General features: G+C 45.2%; 1 protein-coding gene across 1 annotated transcript in view; it reads left to right on the top strand.

Moving 5' to 3' along the window:
* znf276 (zinc finger protein 276) overlaps nt 1-18,201 on the top strand; it is a 49,682-nt gene that overhangs the window by 18,527 nt on the left and 12,954 nt on the right. The window contains 1 exon segment of the mRNA XM_085913734.1: nt 11,659-11,734. Coding sequence (XP_085769860.1) covers nt 11,659-11,734 — 76 coding nt within the window.

Below are 18,201 nucleotides of genomic sequence, written 5' to 3'. Positions count from 1 at the left end.
GTTACCAGTCTTCTCGAGAGTTGGACTCTTTTCTAATCTGGATTTGCCCACGGTAAGAGGTACCGAGCAGGTGTGGGCATACTTATAGCCCCGCAGCTGGGCGCCATTACATTGGGGTTCACCCCAGGGAACGAAAGAGTAGCCTCCCTCCATCTCAGGGTGGTGGGAATGGCGGAGGGGGAGGAGTCCTGACTGTTGTTTGTATCTATGCACCAAACAGCAGTTTAGAGTACCCACCCTTTTTGTAGTCTTTCGAAGAAGTGCACCGTTAACACAGTGGAAACTGGGTGCTGCTGACCTCAACTCGGGACGTCGTGATTCGGTGGGGAGAATTCCACTGACACACCTTCCATATTGGAAGCAGAGCCTGGTGACTCTGAGGTGGGCTCTCCCATCTCTGGGGTTGAAGTCACCGTGGTAGTTAAAAAGCTCCTCGGTGGCAAGGCCTGGGGGTGGATGAGATCTGCCAGGAGCTCTTAAAGGCTCCGGGTGTGGGGTTCTACTGGCTGACACACTTCTATAGCATTGCGTGGACATCAGAGAGTGTCTCTGGATCGGCAGACTAGGGTGGTTCTTTTTAAGGAAGGGGGACCGGATGGTTTGTTCCAACTACAGAGGAATCACACTCCTCAGCCTCCCTAATCGGGGGTGCTGGTGGAGAGCAGGGTTCATCAGGACGTCGAATCTCGGATTCAGGAGGAGCAGTGTGGTTTTCGTCCTGGCCGTGGAACAATGGAAAAGTTCTATACCCTTGGCAGGATCCTCGAGGGTGCATGGGAGTTCGCTCAACCAGTCCACGTTTTGCGGACCTGGAGAAGACGGTCGACCTTGTCCCTTGGAGAGTTCTGCGGGGGGCACTTCGGCAGTACCGACCCCTAAGGGCGGGTCGGTCCCTGTACCACCAATGTCAGAGTTTGGACTGCATTTCCGGCAGTAAATCGGGTTTGTTTCCAGTGAGGGTTGGACTCCGCCAAGGCTGCCCTTTGTCAACGATTTTGTTCATAACTTTTTGTAAGCGCAGCTGGGGATTGAGGGTTTCTGCTTTGGTGACTGTCAGGTCTAAGCACCATCAGATATTTATTTAAACACTGAAACAGAGAAGAGAAGACGTTTACTCGCAAGGAGAACAACAGAGCTCAGTGACATTCTCTACCAGTTCTGAAGTTCCCTGTTTCGCCTCCTCTCTTTTTATTCTGTTAGGATGCCCTATCCTGTTGCTACACTAAAGCTAGGGGAAATTCCAGCAGTAGCAACACTGTTCAGCTAACATCGCAATAAATGGATTGTTGTTCAAGCAGACACAAGCGGTGTTCTTTCTGTCACCCTGTCTGGTACCCTGACAGTCAGGGTCCGGTTCCTGTTTTGTTCCTCCTCCCTTGGCGGACACCTCAGCTGACTGACACCTCTCGGCTGTGGTTAGTGAGTCATCTCGAAGCTGCTGAGTGCTGTTTTCATGTGGAACAATGCGACTAGACTTTCTTTTGCTAAGTTTCTTTTCTTGCTGAGCTATCTAGCAGAACACACAATAATATTGAGTAACTATGGGATAACTTATATACAATTACTTCAACAGTGACCTTAGCATTGCATCTCTGCTTTTTGTAGATGGTGTGGTGCTTTTGGCTTCTTCAAGCCGTGATCTCCTGCTCTCATTGGAGCGGTTCGCAGCTGAGTGTGAAGCGGTCGAGATGAAAATCAGCACCTCCAAATTAAACCATGGGTGTGCTGGAGAGACAATGTCTCTCAGCTGGCCTGGGAACGCCTTGGGGTCCCCCGGGATGAACTGGACAAAGTGGCTGGGGAGAGGGAAGTCTGGGCCGATATTGGTTTGGGGTATCAGGTTTGTACAGGTTTGTACTTGTACTCATGACACGGGAGCAGATACCAGCAACCAATACCACATTAGTTTTACAGCAGTGCCTCCTGCGTAGATCGCCATGGACAGTTAAGCTAGCACACAACTCGAGCGAGTGAAGGAGTAATGTCAGCTGTGTGGAAGCATTTCAAAGTAAATGAGAGCGACAAAAGCAAAGCGGACTGTAATATTTGCAAGGCAAAACTGTCTCGAAGTGGGTCCACAACAAATGCGTATAATACCAGCAACTTGATAAAACATTTGAAAACTCACCACAACACAGAGTATAAAGCATTTGCCAGCAGAGGAACTCAAAGAGAGCAACCAACTTTACAAGAGACTTTGCAGAAGTGAGATGTCTTCGGACAATCCACGAGCAATAAAATTCACTAGTTTGATTGTAGAGTATATCACTCTTGATGATCAACCAGTTGTGTGTGGATGATGTGGGCTTTAGGCGTCTCGAGGCACGGTATGGAATACCTAGCCACCGCCACATTACAGACCGTGTTTTACCAAAGGTGCACGAGAATGTAAAAAGGCATATTACTGACTTGCTACAAGGAGTTTCTGCCCTTAGCTTCACTAGAGATATATGGACATGTAGTGTTAGCCCTGTGTCTCTGATAAGTTTGACAGCACAGTGGATTGACGATAATTTCACCCCACGAACAGTCGTTCTAGATGCAAGACAGCTGCGCTGTTCTCACACAAGTCAGGCTATATTGACTGTATTTGACGATATATAAATATAAATATAATATAGCAGCGGATATAAAAAAAAGCTTGTGTGTTTTGGATCATAAGCAGATCCTTTCTTCACACTTTAGTAGAGGTTAACCTTGGTCTGATTAGTTCATAATGGACAAACTACGGCCCGCGGGCTACATCCGGCCCACGCGGCCATTTAATCCGGCCTGTCAAACCTTAATAAATTGTATTATCAAAGTTTGTTTTTGATCATTTTTCCTGCAATGACTGTGTTTCCCTAGTTGATGGGGAAACGCCCGCCCACGCATTTACTCCCAGAAGCTGTGTCATAAGTACGTACTCGGTAGTACAGACCTGGCACACTCCGCGCTCTATTTCTATCAGTGCTGAATTTCGAGTGTGGGCTGTGACGTCAGCATTCTCGTAATTCGCGCGCTGAGCTTTCAGATACAGTTTTACGCAATGGCCTTCCATTAAAATGAGTGGCCCAAGAAAAAGAAAGGTGGACACTGAGTGCCAAGTGTTCAAAAAAGAGTGGACAATTTGTCTCGATCTACGTGTGTGAGCAGACCTTCAGCCACATAAATGTCAAAAAGCCTGTCACAGATCCAGGTTAATGGACCAACACCTCGGCTCTATCCTAAGAATAGCCACAATTAATTATGATACACTCGCAAAAAGGGAGACCAACAACACTATTCCCACTGAAAATGAAAGGAAGTTTCCCTAGTTTGTTGTAAAAAAAATGCATTTTGAAAATAATTTGTACAAATAGCAAGTATTGAAACTAGCGACCATTCTAATTTTCAAACAATGCAGGATGCTCAAGGACATTGATGCACCACCTGTTTGCGACTAATCTTAACTTTTAAAGTTCTTAAGGCCGACTTTAAGGAAGTGTTTCCCGTTCCCTCACCTCTGTCTCCAGGTGTTTGTAAGTTAAAGCTCTGCACTGATTTTCAGATATCCGTCACCGTGTTGCCGTTTTGATTTCTTTATGACTTAATTTAGATGTATTCTTTCACTGATTCTTCAAGGTGATGTATTTGTCAGAATGTTTGCCGTTTTGTGATTTTGCCTCATTAGATAAACATTAATCTGACCTGCAGGCGCTGAAATGATGGAAACTGTTATTCATAATAACAGTGTCGTATTTAATGAGAATCACTGATAGTAGTTTTTGGATGAAATATTTGTTTTAATGCTGTTAATAAATGCATTTGATTTCAAAAAGCTTGTTTTGAATATCCACGCTTCACTACCTACTGAAGGCTAAAACCTTTTATGCAATGACCTTTACATGTTTATATTCACACAAACACTAGATCCATCTGCTCCTGATTTGGCCCCCCGGTCAAAATTTAGAACCCAATTCGGCCAGTCAAAACGTTTGCCCACCCCTGCACTAGACCATTCTTTTGAATAAGGTGAGGTTACAGCTTCACTAAATGAGAAAGGTACATTAGACACCAATCGGTAGCAGTAATCTACTGTCAACTCTTCCTGGCTATCACATGCCTCAGTTATTGAGGGGTGATTGGTGACACCTGTGTGAGCAATCTGAGGAGAGGACGCTGGCGCTGATTGTTCGCCGCTTCTCCACCGGAATTAGTTTATTTTTAGTGTTTTTAGTGTTTTATTTAATTCTCCACCAGAATTAGTTTATTTTTAGTGTTTTTAGTGTTTTATTTATTTATTTTTTAGCCATTAGCCTAGCAAATGGCTAACACGCAAGTTCAGCTTTCTCCAACCGTCACTATATTAACTTACTCCATCCCCCGCTTGCTGGAGCTGAGTAATCACACCACTCCAGGGTGTGTCTCAGTCATCAAAGAACTCGGACTTCTCCGCAGACCTCGTTACATCCACAGAAGTACCCATCGTAACTTTGTTTTCTCCCAACCTGCCCATAACGCTATTCCATCCATCTGCTCCTCCACCGCCCGATATCCCGTCGCATGTCCAACACGTCATCAGAGACCCGGCACACTTGGATCTTATTGTAGCAACCAAGCGGGGCTGCAGTACTCCAGGTGGCCTGAAAAACATGGTGTGGAGTCCACTCTTACACGGAGCGGTCTTCGACTCAAGACAGACACCGGGTTGCCGGGAAAACACGGAATGGATATCTCTCTGGCACGGAACGGACTTCAACACGGAGCAGCCCCGGGGTGGCCAGGACAAAACGAACTGGATTTCACTCCAACACCCAGTGGACTGCACTTCATGTGGCACAGAAGACGTGGAGTGGATTTCTCTCTTCTTCGCCCCCTACCTAAACGCAGCCCCACATCCACAATCAAAATGGATCTCCTCAACATCCAAGCACTCACCCATAAATCATCATTTATTCACAACCTCATCCTGGACAAAGGCTTAGACATAATGTGCCTGACTGAGACCTGGCAACCACCGGATGTCTATCAATTCCTCAACGAAGCCTGTCCCTCTGGTTATAAATACATAACTAAACCCCGCAGCACTGGCCGTGGCGGTGGACTTGCTGTATTCCATCGTCTTGATCTAAAGCTGTCCCCCCTCCCTCTACCTAATCACTCCTCATTTGAATCCCTTGCATTCAAATGTAAACCTCCATATCCTGTCACAGTTTTACTTATTTACCGCCCTCCTAAACCAAACTCCGCTTTCATTCCAGAACTATACGATCTACTCACTACCCTCTGAACCTCCACTTCCTCTAATTTAATCATATTAGGTGATGTTAACATCCATGTCGACACCCCCTCCCGCCCCCCTGCCTCTGACCTGTTGCAAATATTGGACTGTTTACACCTCACTCAACATGTAAATGTCCCCACCCATGACAAAGGGCATACACTTGACCTTGTCATTTCCTCATCGGCCATAAGCAACCTACAAGTTCACGAGGTTGGTGTGTCTGACCACAAACTTATTCAAATGGAACTGCCTTTCCCACACCCCCTCTCCAAACCCAAGCGGCAAATCTCTTTCAGAAATTTCAAATACATCAACCAAGACACTTTAGCACAGGACCTCCTGCTTCTCTCCTCCTCCTCCGCGACCTTTCCATCAGTCAGCAAGGCAGTGGATCATTACAATAACTCTTTGGCCAAACTTCTAGGTATCCACGCCCCCATAAAAAACAAAACAGTCACTTTTTCACGCTCAGCCCCCTGGTACACCAGTGAGCTGCGGCTGATGAAGTCAACTGGACGCATCCTGGAGCGTCGTGTCAATGCCTCAGGTCTGACAGTGCACAAACAGGCCTATAAAGAACATCAGAAGGCCTACTCAAAAGCCCTTGGGATTGCACGTGCCCAGTTCTACTCCAACATCATAAACAATACCCCTGGAAACTCAAAACAGCTATTTTCAACCATCAACCACTTTCTCAAACCCCAACCCACCACTCCAACGGAATCCTCAGAGGTAGTGTGCAATAACTTCATGACCTTCTTTACCGCTAAGGTTGACAACATTCGCACCCAGCTCCTCTCCTCTTCTGGCCCCTCCACTTCACCTCCGCTCCCCTTCCTTCCACCTGGGTCAGTCCAGCCTCTCCGCTGTTTCTCCCCTATTTTGCAGTCGGAGGTAGAGGACATCATCAAAAAGATGAAACCCTCCACATGTGCCCTGGACCCTTTCCCCACAGCCCTCATTAAACATCAAATCTCAGCTATCAGTCCCCTAATAACCAATGTCATCAACCTCTCACTCCAGTCTGGCTCTGTACCCCCTGCATTGAAGACAGCCATTATCACCCCCCTGCTCAAAAAACCCTCGCTTGACCCGGACAACCTTGCCAACTACAGGCCAATATCAAACCTCCCATTTCTCTCCAAGGTTCTGGAAAAAGTGGTAGCAGCCCAACTTCACGCCCATCTCACCCGCAATAACATCGCTGAGAAATTTCAATCCGGTTTTCGCTCTGGCCACAGCACCGAAACAGCCCTTGTTAGGTTCACCAACAACCTTCTCATGGCCGCCGATGCAGGCTCCTCGTCACTCCTCATTTTGTTGGATCTGTCCGCTGCATTTGACACTGTCCACCACAACATCCTCCTTAACCAACTTCACTCCACTGGATTCTCTGGCACTGCTCTAACCTGGCTTCAGTCCTACCTCTCGAACCGAACCGAGTACGTTTCCCTGGGAGGGAAAAAAATCAGACACACACACAGTCACCTCCGGTGTCCCCCAGGGATCTGTACTCGGTCCTACCCTCTTCATTTTCTACATGCTACCCCTTGGCAATATAATCAGGAAGTTCGGCATCTCATATCACTGTTACGCGGACGACACCCAGCTATACCTCAAACTCAACCCCCCACCCTCTGCAACCCAGCCTCATCCATCTCCCTCATCCATCCTCTCACTGTGTCTGAAGGAGATAAAGGCGTGGATGAATCTCAGCTTCCTACAAGTCAACAGCGATAAAACCCAAGCCATGTTATTTGGCGCTTCCCATCAGATCCATACCTGCCCAATCACAAGCATCTCATTCGCCGGTCACACAATCCTCCTCTCAGCCACTGTCACCGACCTGGGTGTGATACTGGACTCTCAACTCAACCTAGAGTCACACATAAAACACATCTGCAAAACCTCCTTCTTCCACCTCAGGAACATTTCCAAACTCCGCCCCACACTTACCCTGACAGATGCTGAGAAACTTGTCCACGCCTTTGTCTCCTCCAGGCTAGACTACTGTAACGCACTCCTCATCGGGATCCCTAGCAAGAGCCTCCAGAGGCTCCAGTACATTCAAAACTGCGCTGCTAGGATCCTGATGAGGGTGCGGAAAAGCGACCACATCACACCCATCCTCCGTTCTCTGCACTGGCTCCCCATCAAATTTCGAATAAATTATAAGATCGCCCTCCTCACACCAGTGCATCCTCGAACATGCTCCCCCCTACCTCAAAGAACTCCTTGCCCCCAAATCTGCCACCCGAAACCTCCGCTCATCCAATTCTCACCTTCTCCATGTCCCCAACACCAAGCTGCGTACCATGGGCGACCGGGCCTTCTGCCATGCAGCCCCCACACTGTGGAACTCCCTCCCCGACCACCTAAGAGCACCCCAATCCACTGACTCTTTCAAAACCGGACTTAAAACTCACCTCTTTACTTTGGCATTTCTGTAATTCCTCTTTTTATATCCTGGTTGTCGTCCAGTTGTTTTATACTTGTCCTTGCTTTTTATTCTTGTTTTTACTTGCCATGTAGCACTTTGAGATTCCTCCGAATATAAAGTGCGTTATAAATATAATTTATTATTATTATTATTATTATTATTCAGTTACACAATCACCAAAGTAGTCTTGGCTTACTCCTCACTCTAGAGGGGTAACGTCTTAACTCCTGTGTGATTGGTTTTTCCTGGCTTTTCTGTGGCTCAACTATAGGAACCGGCTTATGTTCCTGTGTCCGTTCCTGTCCTGTTGGTAAGGAAGGGAGAGTTTCTCTCGTCCTATCAACCTGCCTCAGAACCTCAAAATCATCATCAAAATCATCATCAGCAGGCATTTCTGTCTGTGTATGGTGCTCTGCAATAGATGGGGTCACACATTTAACAAGCCTATGTTTTTGCACTTTACCACTGCTAGGATAATACACCAAATAGGCTGGACTATTTTTGTCATACCCAAGAAAAATACCTTTGTCACATCTTGGGTCTAGTTTTCTTTTGTCCTGTCTGTAGTTATAACACATTGATGAGGAGTTTGCTTGGTACGGTTGTTAAAACAGCTCAGTTGTTATACCAGCTCAGTGGCCTAGTAGTAGAGTGTCCGCCCTGAGATTGGAAGGTTGTGGGTTCAAACCCCGGCCGGGTCATACCAAAGACTATAAAAATGGAACCCATTGCCTCCCTGCTTGGCACTCAGCATTTAAGGGTTGGAATTGGGGGGTTAGATCACCAAAAATGATTCCCGAGCGCGGCGCCGCTGCTGCTCACTGCTCCCCTCTCCCCCAGGGGATGGATCAAAATCACATGGGGATGGGTTAAATGCAGAGGACAGAGCCCTTTGAGACTGCTTGTGATTTAGGGCTATATAAACTTGACTTGATTGATTGATTGATTGATTGATTGATTGATTGAAAACATCTATTCCTCACCATGAATGCGGTCTGCACTCCATAGGGGAGAGCATGCAAACTCCACACAGGGAGGGTCGGAGGTGGAATCGAACCAGCACCCTCCTAACTGTGAGGCAGTCGTGCTACCCAGTGCCCTACCGAGCCGCCCCCTGCAAGATCAGTATGAACTAATTCAAAAATTGATCTGGCTCTAGCATCTGGCTCCCTGTTCCTAGTTTGAACAAATTTACCTTCTGTACGTATGTTACATTGCAAGACAGACTTTTCAGTTTTCCCTTTATTTTCATTCCTTTAACCACACTTTCCAACCTTAGAATATCATCATAATTACAGTGGCCAAGGATTTCATGCCATGTTTTTAAATCGTGACATACATTGCACTGGTCATCATCATCATCTACAGTGTTCAAATAATAAAGTCTTTTATATATATAACAGTATATTACGATGTGTGTGTGTATATATATATATATATATATATATATATATATATATATATATATATATATATATACCTGATTTTCGGACTATAAGTCGCGTTTTTTTTCATAGTTTGGGTGGGGGGGCAACTTATACTCAGGAGCGACTTATGTGTTTTTTTTTCAAAAAAATTTACTTGATCATTAACACATTACTAGTACAGTTGATCACCTCACATATTATTTTTAATGCACTGAAAAAACGAATAAAGCAATTCACACTTTAAAGCACAATATTCAAGTTCATGAAACAAATAAACAAAACAAAACAAAAAACAGCTGAAAAAGAAATATAGTTATTTTCAAACTAAACTGAACGAGGGTGATTTAAATTTCACCATTGGTCGTGATGCAACTACTGGGAGGGGAAAGCGCTGTTTTTAAAAAGCACAGGTCTGGTGAAGAGAATTTAGTGTGATGTAAAAAAACAAAAACAAAAAACAAAAAAACAAAAAACAGTAGGGGCAGCAATGCAATTTAGGATGCAAGCTCTGCTTGTGATGGACAGCAGGCGAGCACACATCACGCCAGACATGCAAATCACGAGTCCGACGGCGCGCGTACGCGGCATTGTTTACACGATCGATGATCGATGTATTTTATGATTTGGAGTGACAGATGGTGTGGTAATATTGTTGCTATAGTTATTTGAAATATACTTTATATATCGTTATATGGGTCTGTGGAATAATTAGACATGCAAATCACGAGTCCAACGGCGCGCGTACGCGGCATTGTTTACACGATCAATGATCGATGGATTTTATGATTTGGAGTGAATGATGGTTTGGTAATATTGTTGCTATATGATAGTTATTTGAAATATACTTTGTATATCGTTTTATGGGTCTGTGGAATAATTAGACATGCAAATCACGAGTCCGACGGCGCGCGTACGCGGCATTGTTTACACGATCGATGATCGATGTATTTTATGATTTGGAGTGACAGGTGGTTTGGTAATATTGTTGCTATATGATAGTTATTTGAAATATACTTTATATATCGTTATATGGGTCTGTGGAATAATTAGACATGCAAATCACGAGTCCGACGGCGCGCGTACGCGGCATTGTTTACACGATCAATGATCGATGTATTTTATGATTTGGAGTGACAGGTGGTTTGGTAATATTGTTGCTATATGATAGTTATTTGAAATATACTTTATATATCGTTATATGGGTCTGTGGAATAATTAGACATGCAAATCACGAGTCCGACGGCGCGCGTACGCGGCATTGTTTACACGATCGATGATCGATGTATTTTATGATTTGGAGTGACACAGATGGTTTGATAAACGTGTTATTTATGTAATAATCATTTGAATAACTCTGAATGTTATGTTAGGCCCGTTCTCAGCCTCTCGTTTGTGTATGTCACGTTAGCATACCATATCGTTTAGCCTGTTGTTGCTGGTTCGTGTCTGTTTTTGGTGTTGGATTTTGACAAATACATTTGCCCAAAAAGTGCGACTTATACTCCGGAGCGACTTATATATATATATTTTTTTCACGTTATTGTGCATTTTATGGGTGGTGCGACTTCTACTCCGGAGCGACTAATAGTCCGAAAATTAAGGTATATATATATGTTCAAGTTTGTGCCATCTCTGCACTTAAGGACGTTTTATTTTACCTCTCTTGAAGATGACAGTGAGATGTGACAGTGAGATGTGAACTGCGAATGGTTTGAATGTTTCAGGTAGTCCTTTTAAAACCATCACCACCAACAGACCATCACTCAGTGTCTCTCCAGCATTTCTCAAAGCTGTGATCGCCGTTTCTGCACGGATGACATACTCAGTCAGTCACGCTTTCTCCACTGGCCTTCTATAAAGTTGTCAGCTCGGTATACAGGCAAATGATCCAAGGCTTACCTCTGCCTGCATAATAGTCTCTCAAATTTTTAAGCGCTTTGCAACCATTATCAGCTGCTTCTTGCATGACGAGTGACAAACTTTTGTCGTCCAGGAACTGGATCAGCTCCGCATAAGCCTTGGCGTTCTTAGTCTCGTCGTCTTCTTCCTCCTTCGAGTCGCCCATACTCCAGTCGGGCTCTTTGAGGATATCTTTCAGTCCTTGCAACATGTGCTCCAAGAACTTCGTCTCCCACAGTTCATAATTCTCCTCGTCACCGTCGAAAAGCAGCCGGGACCAGCGGGGGCTTGACTCAGCTTGCATGGTCATAATGTTGCACGCCAACACTCACGCGCGTTGCCTCTCTACAAAGTTGTCACATAAATGGCCACTTCATATCCTGGGCCCATAACCTGTTAGCAGAGTTATTTAAATAAAATAAGTCATACTGTGGAGACAGAGAAAATGACGACCGTCACACAACTCACTTTGGTTTTCATACACATTGGTATCACCTGGATTTTATTAGGAACATTTCTCAAACAGAAATAGTAAAAGCAATACTTCCTGTGTAGCATCCTTCAAAATAAAAGTCTCAATATACAAAGCACATATACTAAAATACGCTTTGGTTAAAATTTCAACAGCTTTTGTTTTCTGTTTCCAGGGAGGAGCTGCCCAACATCTACAAGTGTCTGTATCAGGGCTGCACTGCTGTCTATAAAGCTCCAGATGGTTTAAAGGTCAGAACCCTAACTAGGTCCAGCTCTGTGACTGATATCTAGTTCTTTACTCATGCTCACAACCATAAAGAGAAACTATCATCGTCATTTAACCACATGTCGTGTGGATCAATCTTACCAGCTGCTGTGGAATGGAACTGATGTCATTGTGCAGCACGAAACCAATTGGAAGTTGGACAGCCGTGTTTTGAGCTTGTGCCGTTAAACTATTAATAATCTGAAAATGATCAATTTTCAGATGTGTGATTCAAACCCAAGAAAAAATTGACAGTTAGACGTGAATTTCTTCCATTTCCATGCCTCTAGAAATTGAGAATGTGCAGTGAAATCACCAGAACAAATGTCAGAAACTCAACAAAATGAATTGGCTACTACCACACACAAAAGAATAAAAACCACATACAGTCTGAGGGGCTAACAACCCACTTGGGCGAAATCCACCTTGTTGCGACACCGATTCCAAGAAACTGAACTGCCCAAACCAGGATTAGACCTCGGATTGCCCTTGACCAACGAGTATAGATTGACCTTCGCCAGAAGATGCGTAATGCCATATCAAAAATTCTAATGCTTCTTTGTGCTGGTTCTTTGCTGTCCGTGGAGCTTTCCCGCTACAATGTCAATATGAGTAAAGCCAATGTCTGCTTCGGGAGTATGGGGTGCAGAGCCAACTGATAAGGGCGGTTCGGTTCCTGTATCATCGATACCAGAGTTTGGTCCACATTTCCAGCAGTAAGTCGGATTCGTTCCCAGTGAGGGTTGGACTCCGCCAAGGCTGCCCTTTGTCACCGATTCTGTTCATAACTTTTATGGTCAGAATTTCTAGGCGCAGCCGAGGCGTTGAGGGGGTCCAGTTTGGGGACCTCAGCATCGCGTCACTGCTTTTTGCAGATGACGTGATGCTGTTGACTTCTTCGCCGTGATCTCCAGCTCTCATTGGAGCAGTTCGCAGCCGAGTGTGAAGCGGTCGGGATGAGGGTCAGCACCTCCAAATCCGAGTCCATGGTCCTCGGTCGGAAAAGGGTGGAATGCCCTCTCCGGATCGGGGATGAGATCCTGCCCCAAGTGGAGGAGTTCAAGTATCTTGAGGTCTTGTTCACGAGTGAGGGCAGGATGGAGCGCGAGATCGACAGGCTGATCGGTGCAGCGTCTGCAGTAATGCGGACTCAGTACCGGTCCGTCGTGGTGAAGAGAGAGCTGAGCCAAATGGCAAAGCTCTCGATTTACCGGTTGATCTACGCTCCTACCCTCACCTATGGTCACGAGCTATGGGTCGTGACCGAAAGAACGAGATCCAGGATACAAGCGGCCGAAATGAGTTTCCTCCGCAGGGTGTCCGGGCTCTCCCTTAGAGATAGGGTGAGAAGCTTGGTCATCCGGGAGAGACTCGGAGTAGAGCCGCTGCTCCTCCACGTTGAGAGGAGCCAGATGAGGTGGCTCGGGCATCTCATCAGGATGCCTCCTGGACGCCTCCCTGGGGAGGTGTTCCGGGCATGTCCCACCGGTAGGAGACCCTGGGGACGACCCATCGGCTGGCCTGGGAACGCCTTGGGATCCCCCGGAAGGAGCTGGATGAAGTGGCTGGGGAGAGGGAGGTCCGGGAGTCCCTCCTAAAGCTGCTGCGCCCGCGAGCCGACCCCGGATAAGCGGAAGAAGATGAATGGATGGATGGATGAAATCAGCGACGGTTCTGTCACAATAATGCGACCAGCGCAGTTGCAGTCGGTGACGCGCTACAGTGTCAAGATCTGTTTGTTTCCTTGTTTTAATGTCATAGTTTCGGTTCGCGTATCCGTGTGCTTGCCCCTCCCCTCCTGTGTCTGCTCACAATCTATGTAATTGTCGTCACTTGCCTCTCGTTACTTGTTTTGTATTTAAGTCCTGTCTGCGTGTCACTCCTTGTCGGATTGTATCTCGTTCTCGTTTCTCGTCTCTCTGTTTCTAGTCTGCAGTCTGTTCTGTTCTAGTTTTTCTGTTCAGTAATTCACGTCCCTAGTCGAGTGTAGAAACTGAATGTCCTTGTAGAAACTGAATGTCCTCTCAGTTTAGATGTTTTGAATCTGAGCTTTAATAACTTTTATTCAACAGTTACAGGTAGAAACACATTCATTCCTCACTTAGCCTGTACCGCGACAACTCTCTCTCCCGCTGTACGTCACCCTCTCACTTTCTCAGTCTCTTAAAGGGGTAGAGTCTAATTATCACAACACTACATCGAGCATCTATAGTTTGTCTTTGAGTTCTTCAATAAACCCTGGTCCAAGCTGCATTTGGTCGCCCTGCTCCATTCCGCTCCATGACATATGGTTGCGTGTTCGGCGGTGCGCTGCAGTATCGCGATCGGACAAAATTAAACTTCCTGCGCACTGAGGTCCACTTAAATTTTGGAAAGTACATCAGGACTTTCAAAATATTTTTTAAATTTCAGCAGCTGCTCTGTCACAATAATGCGACCAGCGCGGTGCAGTTGCGCGGTCAGCGACGCGCTATGGTTGCGCGTTCGACGGTGCGCTGCAGTTGCGCGATCGGACAAAAATGCGCAAATGAAAAAATGATGGGTTATTTTGCTTGGAACGGATTAATTTTTTTCCCCATTATTTGTAATGGGAAAACATGATTTGCTTCTCGAACAGCCTCTGGAACGGATTGTGTTCGAAAACCGAGGCCCCACTGTATTAAAATCTCTTCCCAAACAACTATCAATTTCAAAGACGACCTTTGACATCATTGACCATTGCCAAATTGGGAAAGAGGTTGAACTGCTGGAATCAGCACAGATAAATGACCTCAGACAGGTCTTCATGTTGCACGTGTCGGACTATGCGTCAAGACCGTCCTCATGAAGGATGCCATTGGAAGACTCTTGACCACATAAACCAGCTGCGTTCAAAGAAAGACCACTTCAGCCACCATTATCCTCCAGTCTCCACCAACCCCTGTCTGGTTACTGCTGCCAACTCAGCCATCCCAAACTCCAACTGCAAAACTGACCCAGTCACAACCAGCAACATCAGAGAAGCAATAAGAACCCTGAATCGCAAGGCACCTGGAATTTGTGCCATCATTTTTGCCATCGTGCTTTTTATACTCCATAGTCCAGTGGTTTAACCACATCATTAACCACATGTGGCCCCCCCCACACACACACACACACACACACTGGCAACCTCCATCTGGCTGACCTTGAATATGCTAATGAGACCACCCTGTTCAGCAACTCCCTCCAAACATCTGAGTAGTGCTCTTACTATATACAAAACCAAAGTACAAAGCTTGGCCTTCAAGTAATCGGCAGAAACCCAAACTCCTACATCTGTGACAGATTGTTGATTTTCCCCTGTCTTTCGGCTCAGACGAAGTGGAATGTTTTATTCTTTCATCTACCTGGGCTCCACCATTACTAGCAATGGCAATCTCAAACTAAAGATCACCACAGGTGCAGCCGCAGCCATAGAAACACGAGGAAGGCCTCTTTGGCGTCACCACTCAATGTCCCACAAGACCAAGCTGCACATGTATCATACGACAGTCCTCCCCGTTCTCTTGTATGAAGCATAATCCTGGCCAATCCAAACAAGACCCTAGCCAAGAGAATTGATGGTTTTGTTTCTGAATGTCCTGGTAACATAGCAACCCTCCTGGTGGTTAGGTGTTTCATCTTCGACACTACATTTTGGGCATATTGTGGACAAAGTCTAGCCTATGGTGTTTTTGTGCTTCTGGTGATTGCAATGTCATGTACTCACGTGCACTCACAGTACTTGCACTACCAGATTAAGTTAAATTTTACGCAAACTCAGGATTCTGTTGCACAGCCGAAGCGAAGGCCGTCAAAGTGTTTCCTTTGTTTGTTAGCTATTGATACATCTTTTTTTCCCCTCACTGACTGCCAGCGTTCTATGCATCAGTCCTGCAAAGCATAGCATATGGGATCAGGGTGAAGGGTTCTGGGCCTTTGATGAAAAACGCTCAGATTTCTGTTTTATCAAAAGTTTGTCAAAATCCTCATTGCCTTCAACGTACTGATTTCCGGTTTATCCACGCGATGAGAAGTTTGTTACTCAGTTAATTAGGGCTTTCAATGCAACGCAGGCAGTGTCCACCATGACCATATTGCATTCCATTGCCTTAAAACCATCTGAACTATCAGAAAGGACAATTATTATTCGTTTCTTTGCCCATTTTTCTTTGTCTATTTGCACATTTCTTCACTTCTTTATGTAGTATATTACTGCTCTCCTGCTATAACTCTCATACTGAGCTTTTTTTTTCGTTTGGATTAGTTTGTCATTGGTATCTGCTGTGAGGATATCCAGAAGCTACTTCATTGTTTCTTCTGGAGATTTAGTCATTTACACATTTGATTTATACACAGTGCTTCTGTTTTGTCTTGCAATTAACAGACGAGCGGTTAGAGCAGGGGTCGGGAACCTTTTTGACTCAGAAAGCAAAATATTTGGACATTTATTTCAGTGAAAGCCATATGATATATTTAAAGACTGAATTCAACTAAATGTAAGTATAATAAGCCTCTGAATTTATTCTTTCAAATAATGTTATAATGCTTACCATTAATGTGACCTCTGGTGCTGCATGGATTTGCTGATGACTTTGTAGTCTAGTTGGTACTTGGTGAGGTTAAGCTTCATGCAGGCGTTGAGGCTTTCATCCGTTAAACGTGATCGTAGGTTGGACTTGATGTTTTTAAGATGTGAAAATGATTGCTCACATGAATACGTAGATCCAAACATGGTCAATATAGGTAATACTCACACACTTTAGTGTGTTGTATGGGACAGGAATCACATTCCAAGTTTTGATTATCACCTGGTCTTCGGGTTGAAGTTTTGTCATTTCTCTCCACATGTGCTTGCTCGCCAACTCCACGTTCTGTCGTGCGATTCTTTCCAAATCTTTATTCAGTGACTTTAACACATTCACCTATGAGGCTTTCAGGTAAGCCACTTCTGCTTCAAAATCTATAACTGAGACATCAGGAATGTAACTCAGGTCGGCTGTGTTCAGTGAACACTCGTTTGGATCGGTGATGAACTTAAAAATACGAGTGTGCTTACAAAATTCTCCACGATTGCTTTGAACGACCGTAGGAGACTGGACGTCAAGCCATCTAGCTCAGAATCAGCTTTATTGACCAAGTTTGTGCATGCCAAATGTCTCTGAGTCTCTATGGGTGATGTGAGTTCATCAGAGCGACAGCCTGAAAGAAGAAGCTGTGTCTGGTGGTTTTGGCGTACAGCGCTCTGTAACGCCGTCCGGAGGGGAGTAGTTTGAACAGACTGTGACCTGGGTGAGAAGGGTCTGCGAAGATGTTACTTGGACGTTTACTGGTCCTGGACAGGTATAAGTCTTTGATAGATGGGAGGTTGGTCATGATTATCTTTTCCGCAGACCTGATTGTCCGTTGCAGTCTGTGCTTATCTTGTTTGGTGGCCGATCCAAACCAGACAGTGATGGAGGAGCAGAGGATAGACTGGATGATGGCAGTGTAGAAGGTCTTCTTCAGCAGCTCCTGTGGCAGGTTGAACTTCCTGAGCGGTCTCAGAAAATACAATCTCTGCTGGGCCTTTGTCCGGACAGAGTCTATGTGGCCTGTCCATTTCAGGTCCCGGGAGATTGTGGATCCCAGGAACTTGAAGGTGTCTGTGGTGGGAATAGCATTACTGAGGATGGTGAGGGGTGGAAGTGGCGAAGAGTCTCTCCTGAAGTCCACTGTCATGTCCACTGTCTTGAGTGGGTTCAGCTCCAGGTGGTTCTAGCTGCACAAGTGTACCAGCTGCTCCATCTCCTGTCTGTATGCAGCTTCGTCACCGTCCCAGATCAGTCCGATGAGAGTGGTGTCGTCCGCGTACTTCAGGGGCTTCACAGAAGAGTCACCTGAGGAGCAATCGGTGGTGTAGAGAGAGAACTATACTTTAAACATAGCTCCAACAATGAGCCATAGTACTTTTTGATCTGTTGCTGATGGCGATTGTTTACAATTACAGTGTGATGTAGTCACTGATGTAGTTAGACGTGAGAGCCAATTTTGAGTGCCACTGCTTCAGTTAAGAGCTGTAGTGCATTGCAGATTATAGACGCTTGCAAACTTTGCATATTTTAAAAAGTCCGCCGCCATCCTTATCACTACCACTTACGCTCATCTGCTATTAGTCCAATTCTTCCTTTTCATCCCATTCATGTCTCTTTCAAGTGATTTTTATTTCTATTCCATACGCCCCCTTTATTTGGTTTTCTTTCATTCATTTAGGTTTGCCTTTGAATATAATATTGTATTATGTACTGTGTGTTTTATTAACAGTAATAAACATTGTCCATCTATAGAAGTCAAGCGTGAATTGCGTGTGGTTGCGCCAACATTTTAACATGTATTTTGGTGAAAGAATTCACTATTTATTTTATTGTACCTTCTCTTTCATATTTTAAGAGGGATTTAATGAGGGTTTTTT

This window comes from Syngnathus leptorhynchus, chromosome 6, assembly GCF_054491065.1.
Source record: "Syngnathus leptorhynchus isolate UIUO chromosome 6, UIUO_Slep, whole genome shotgun sequence".
Classification (NCBI taxonomy): Eukaryota; Metazoa; Chordata; class Actinopteri; order Syngnathiformes; family Syngnathidae; genus Syngnathus; species Syngnathus leptorhynchus.
This window is presented reverse-complemented; position numbering and strand designations above follow the sequence as displayed.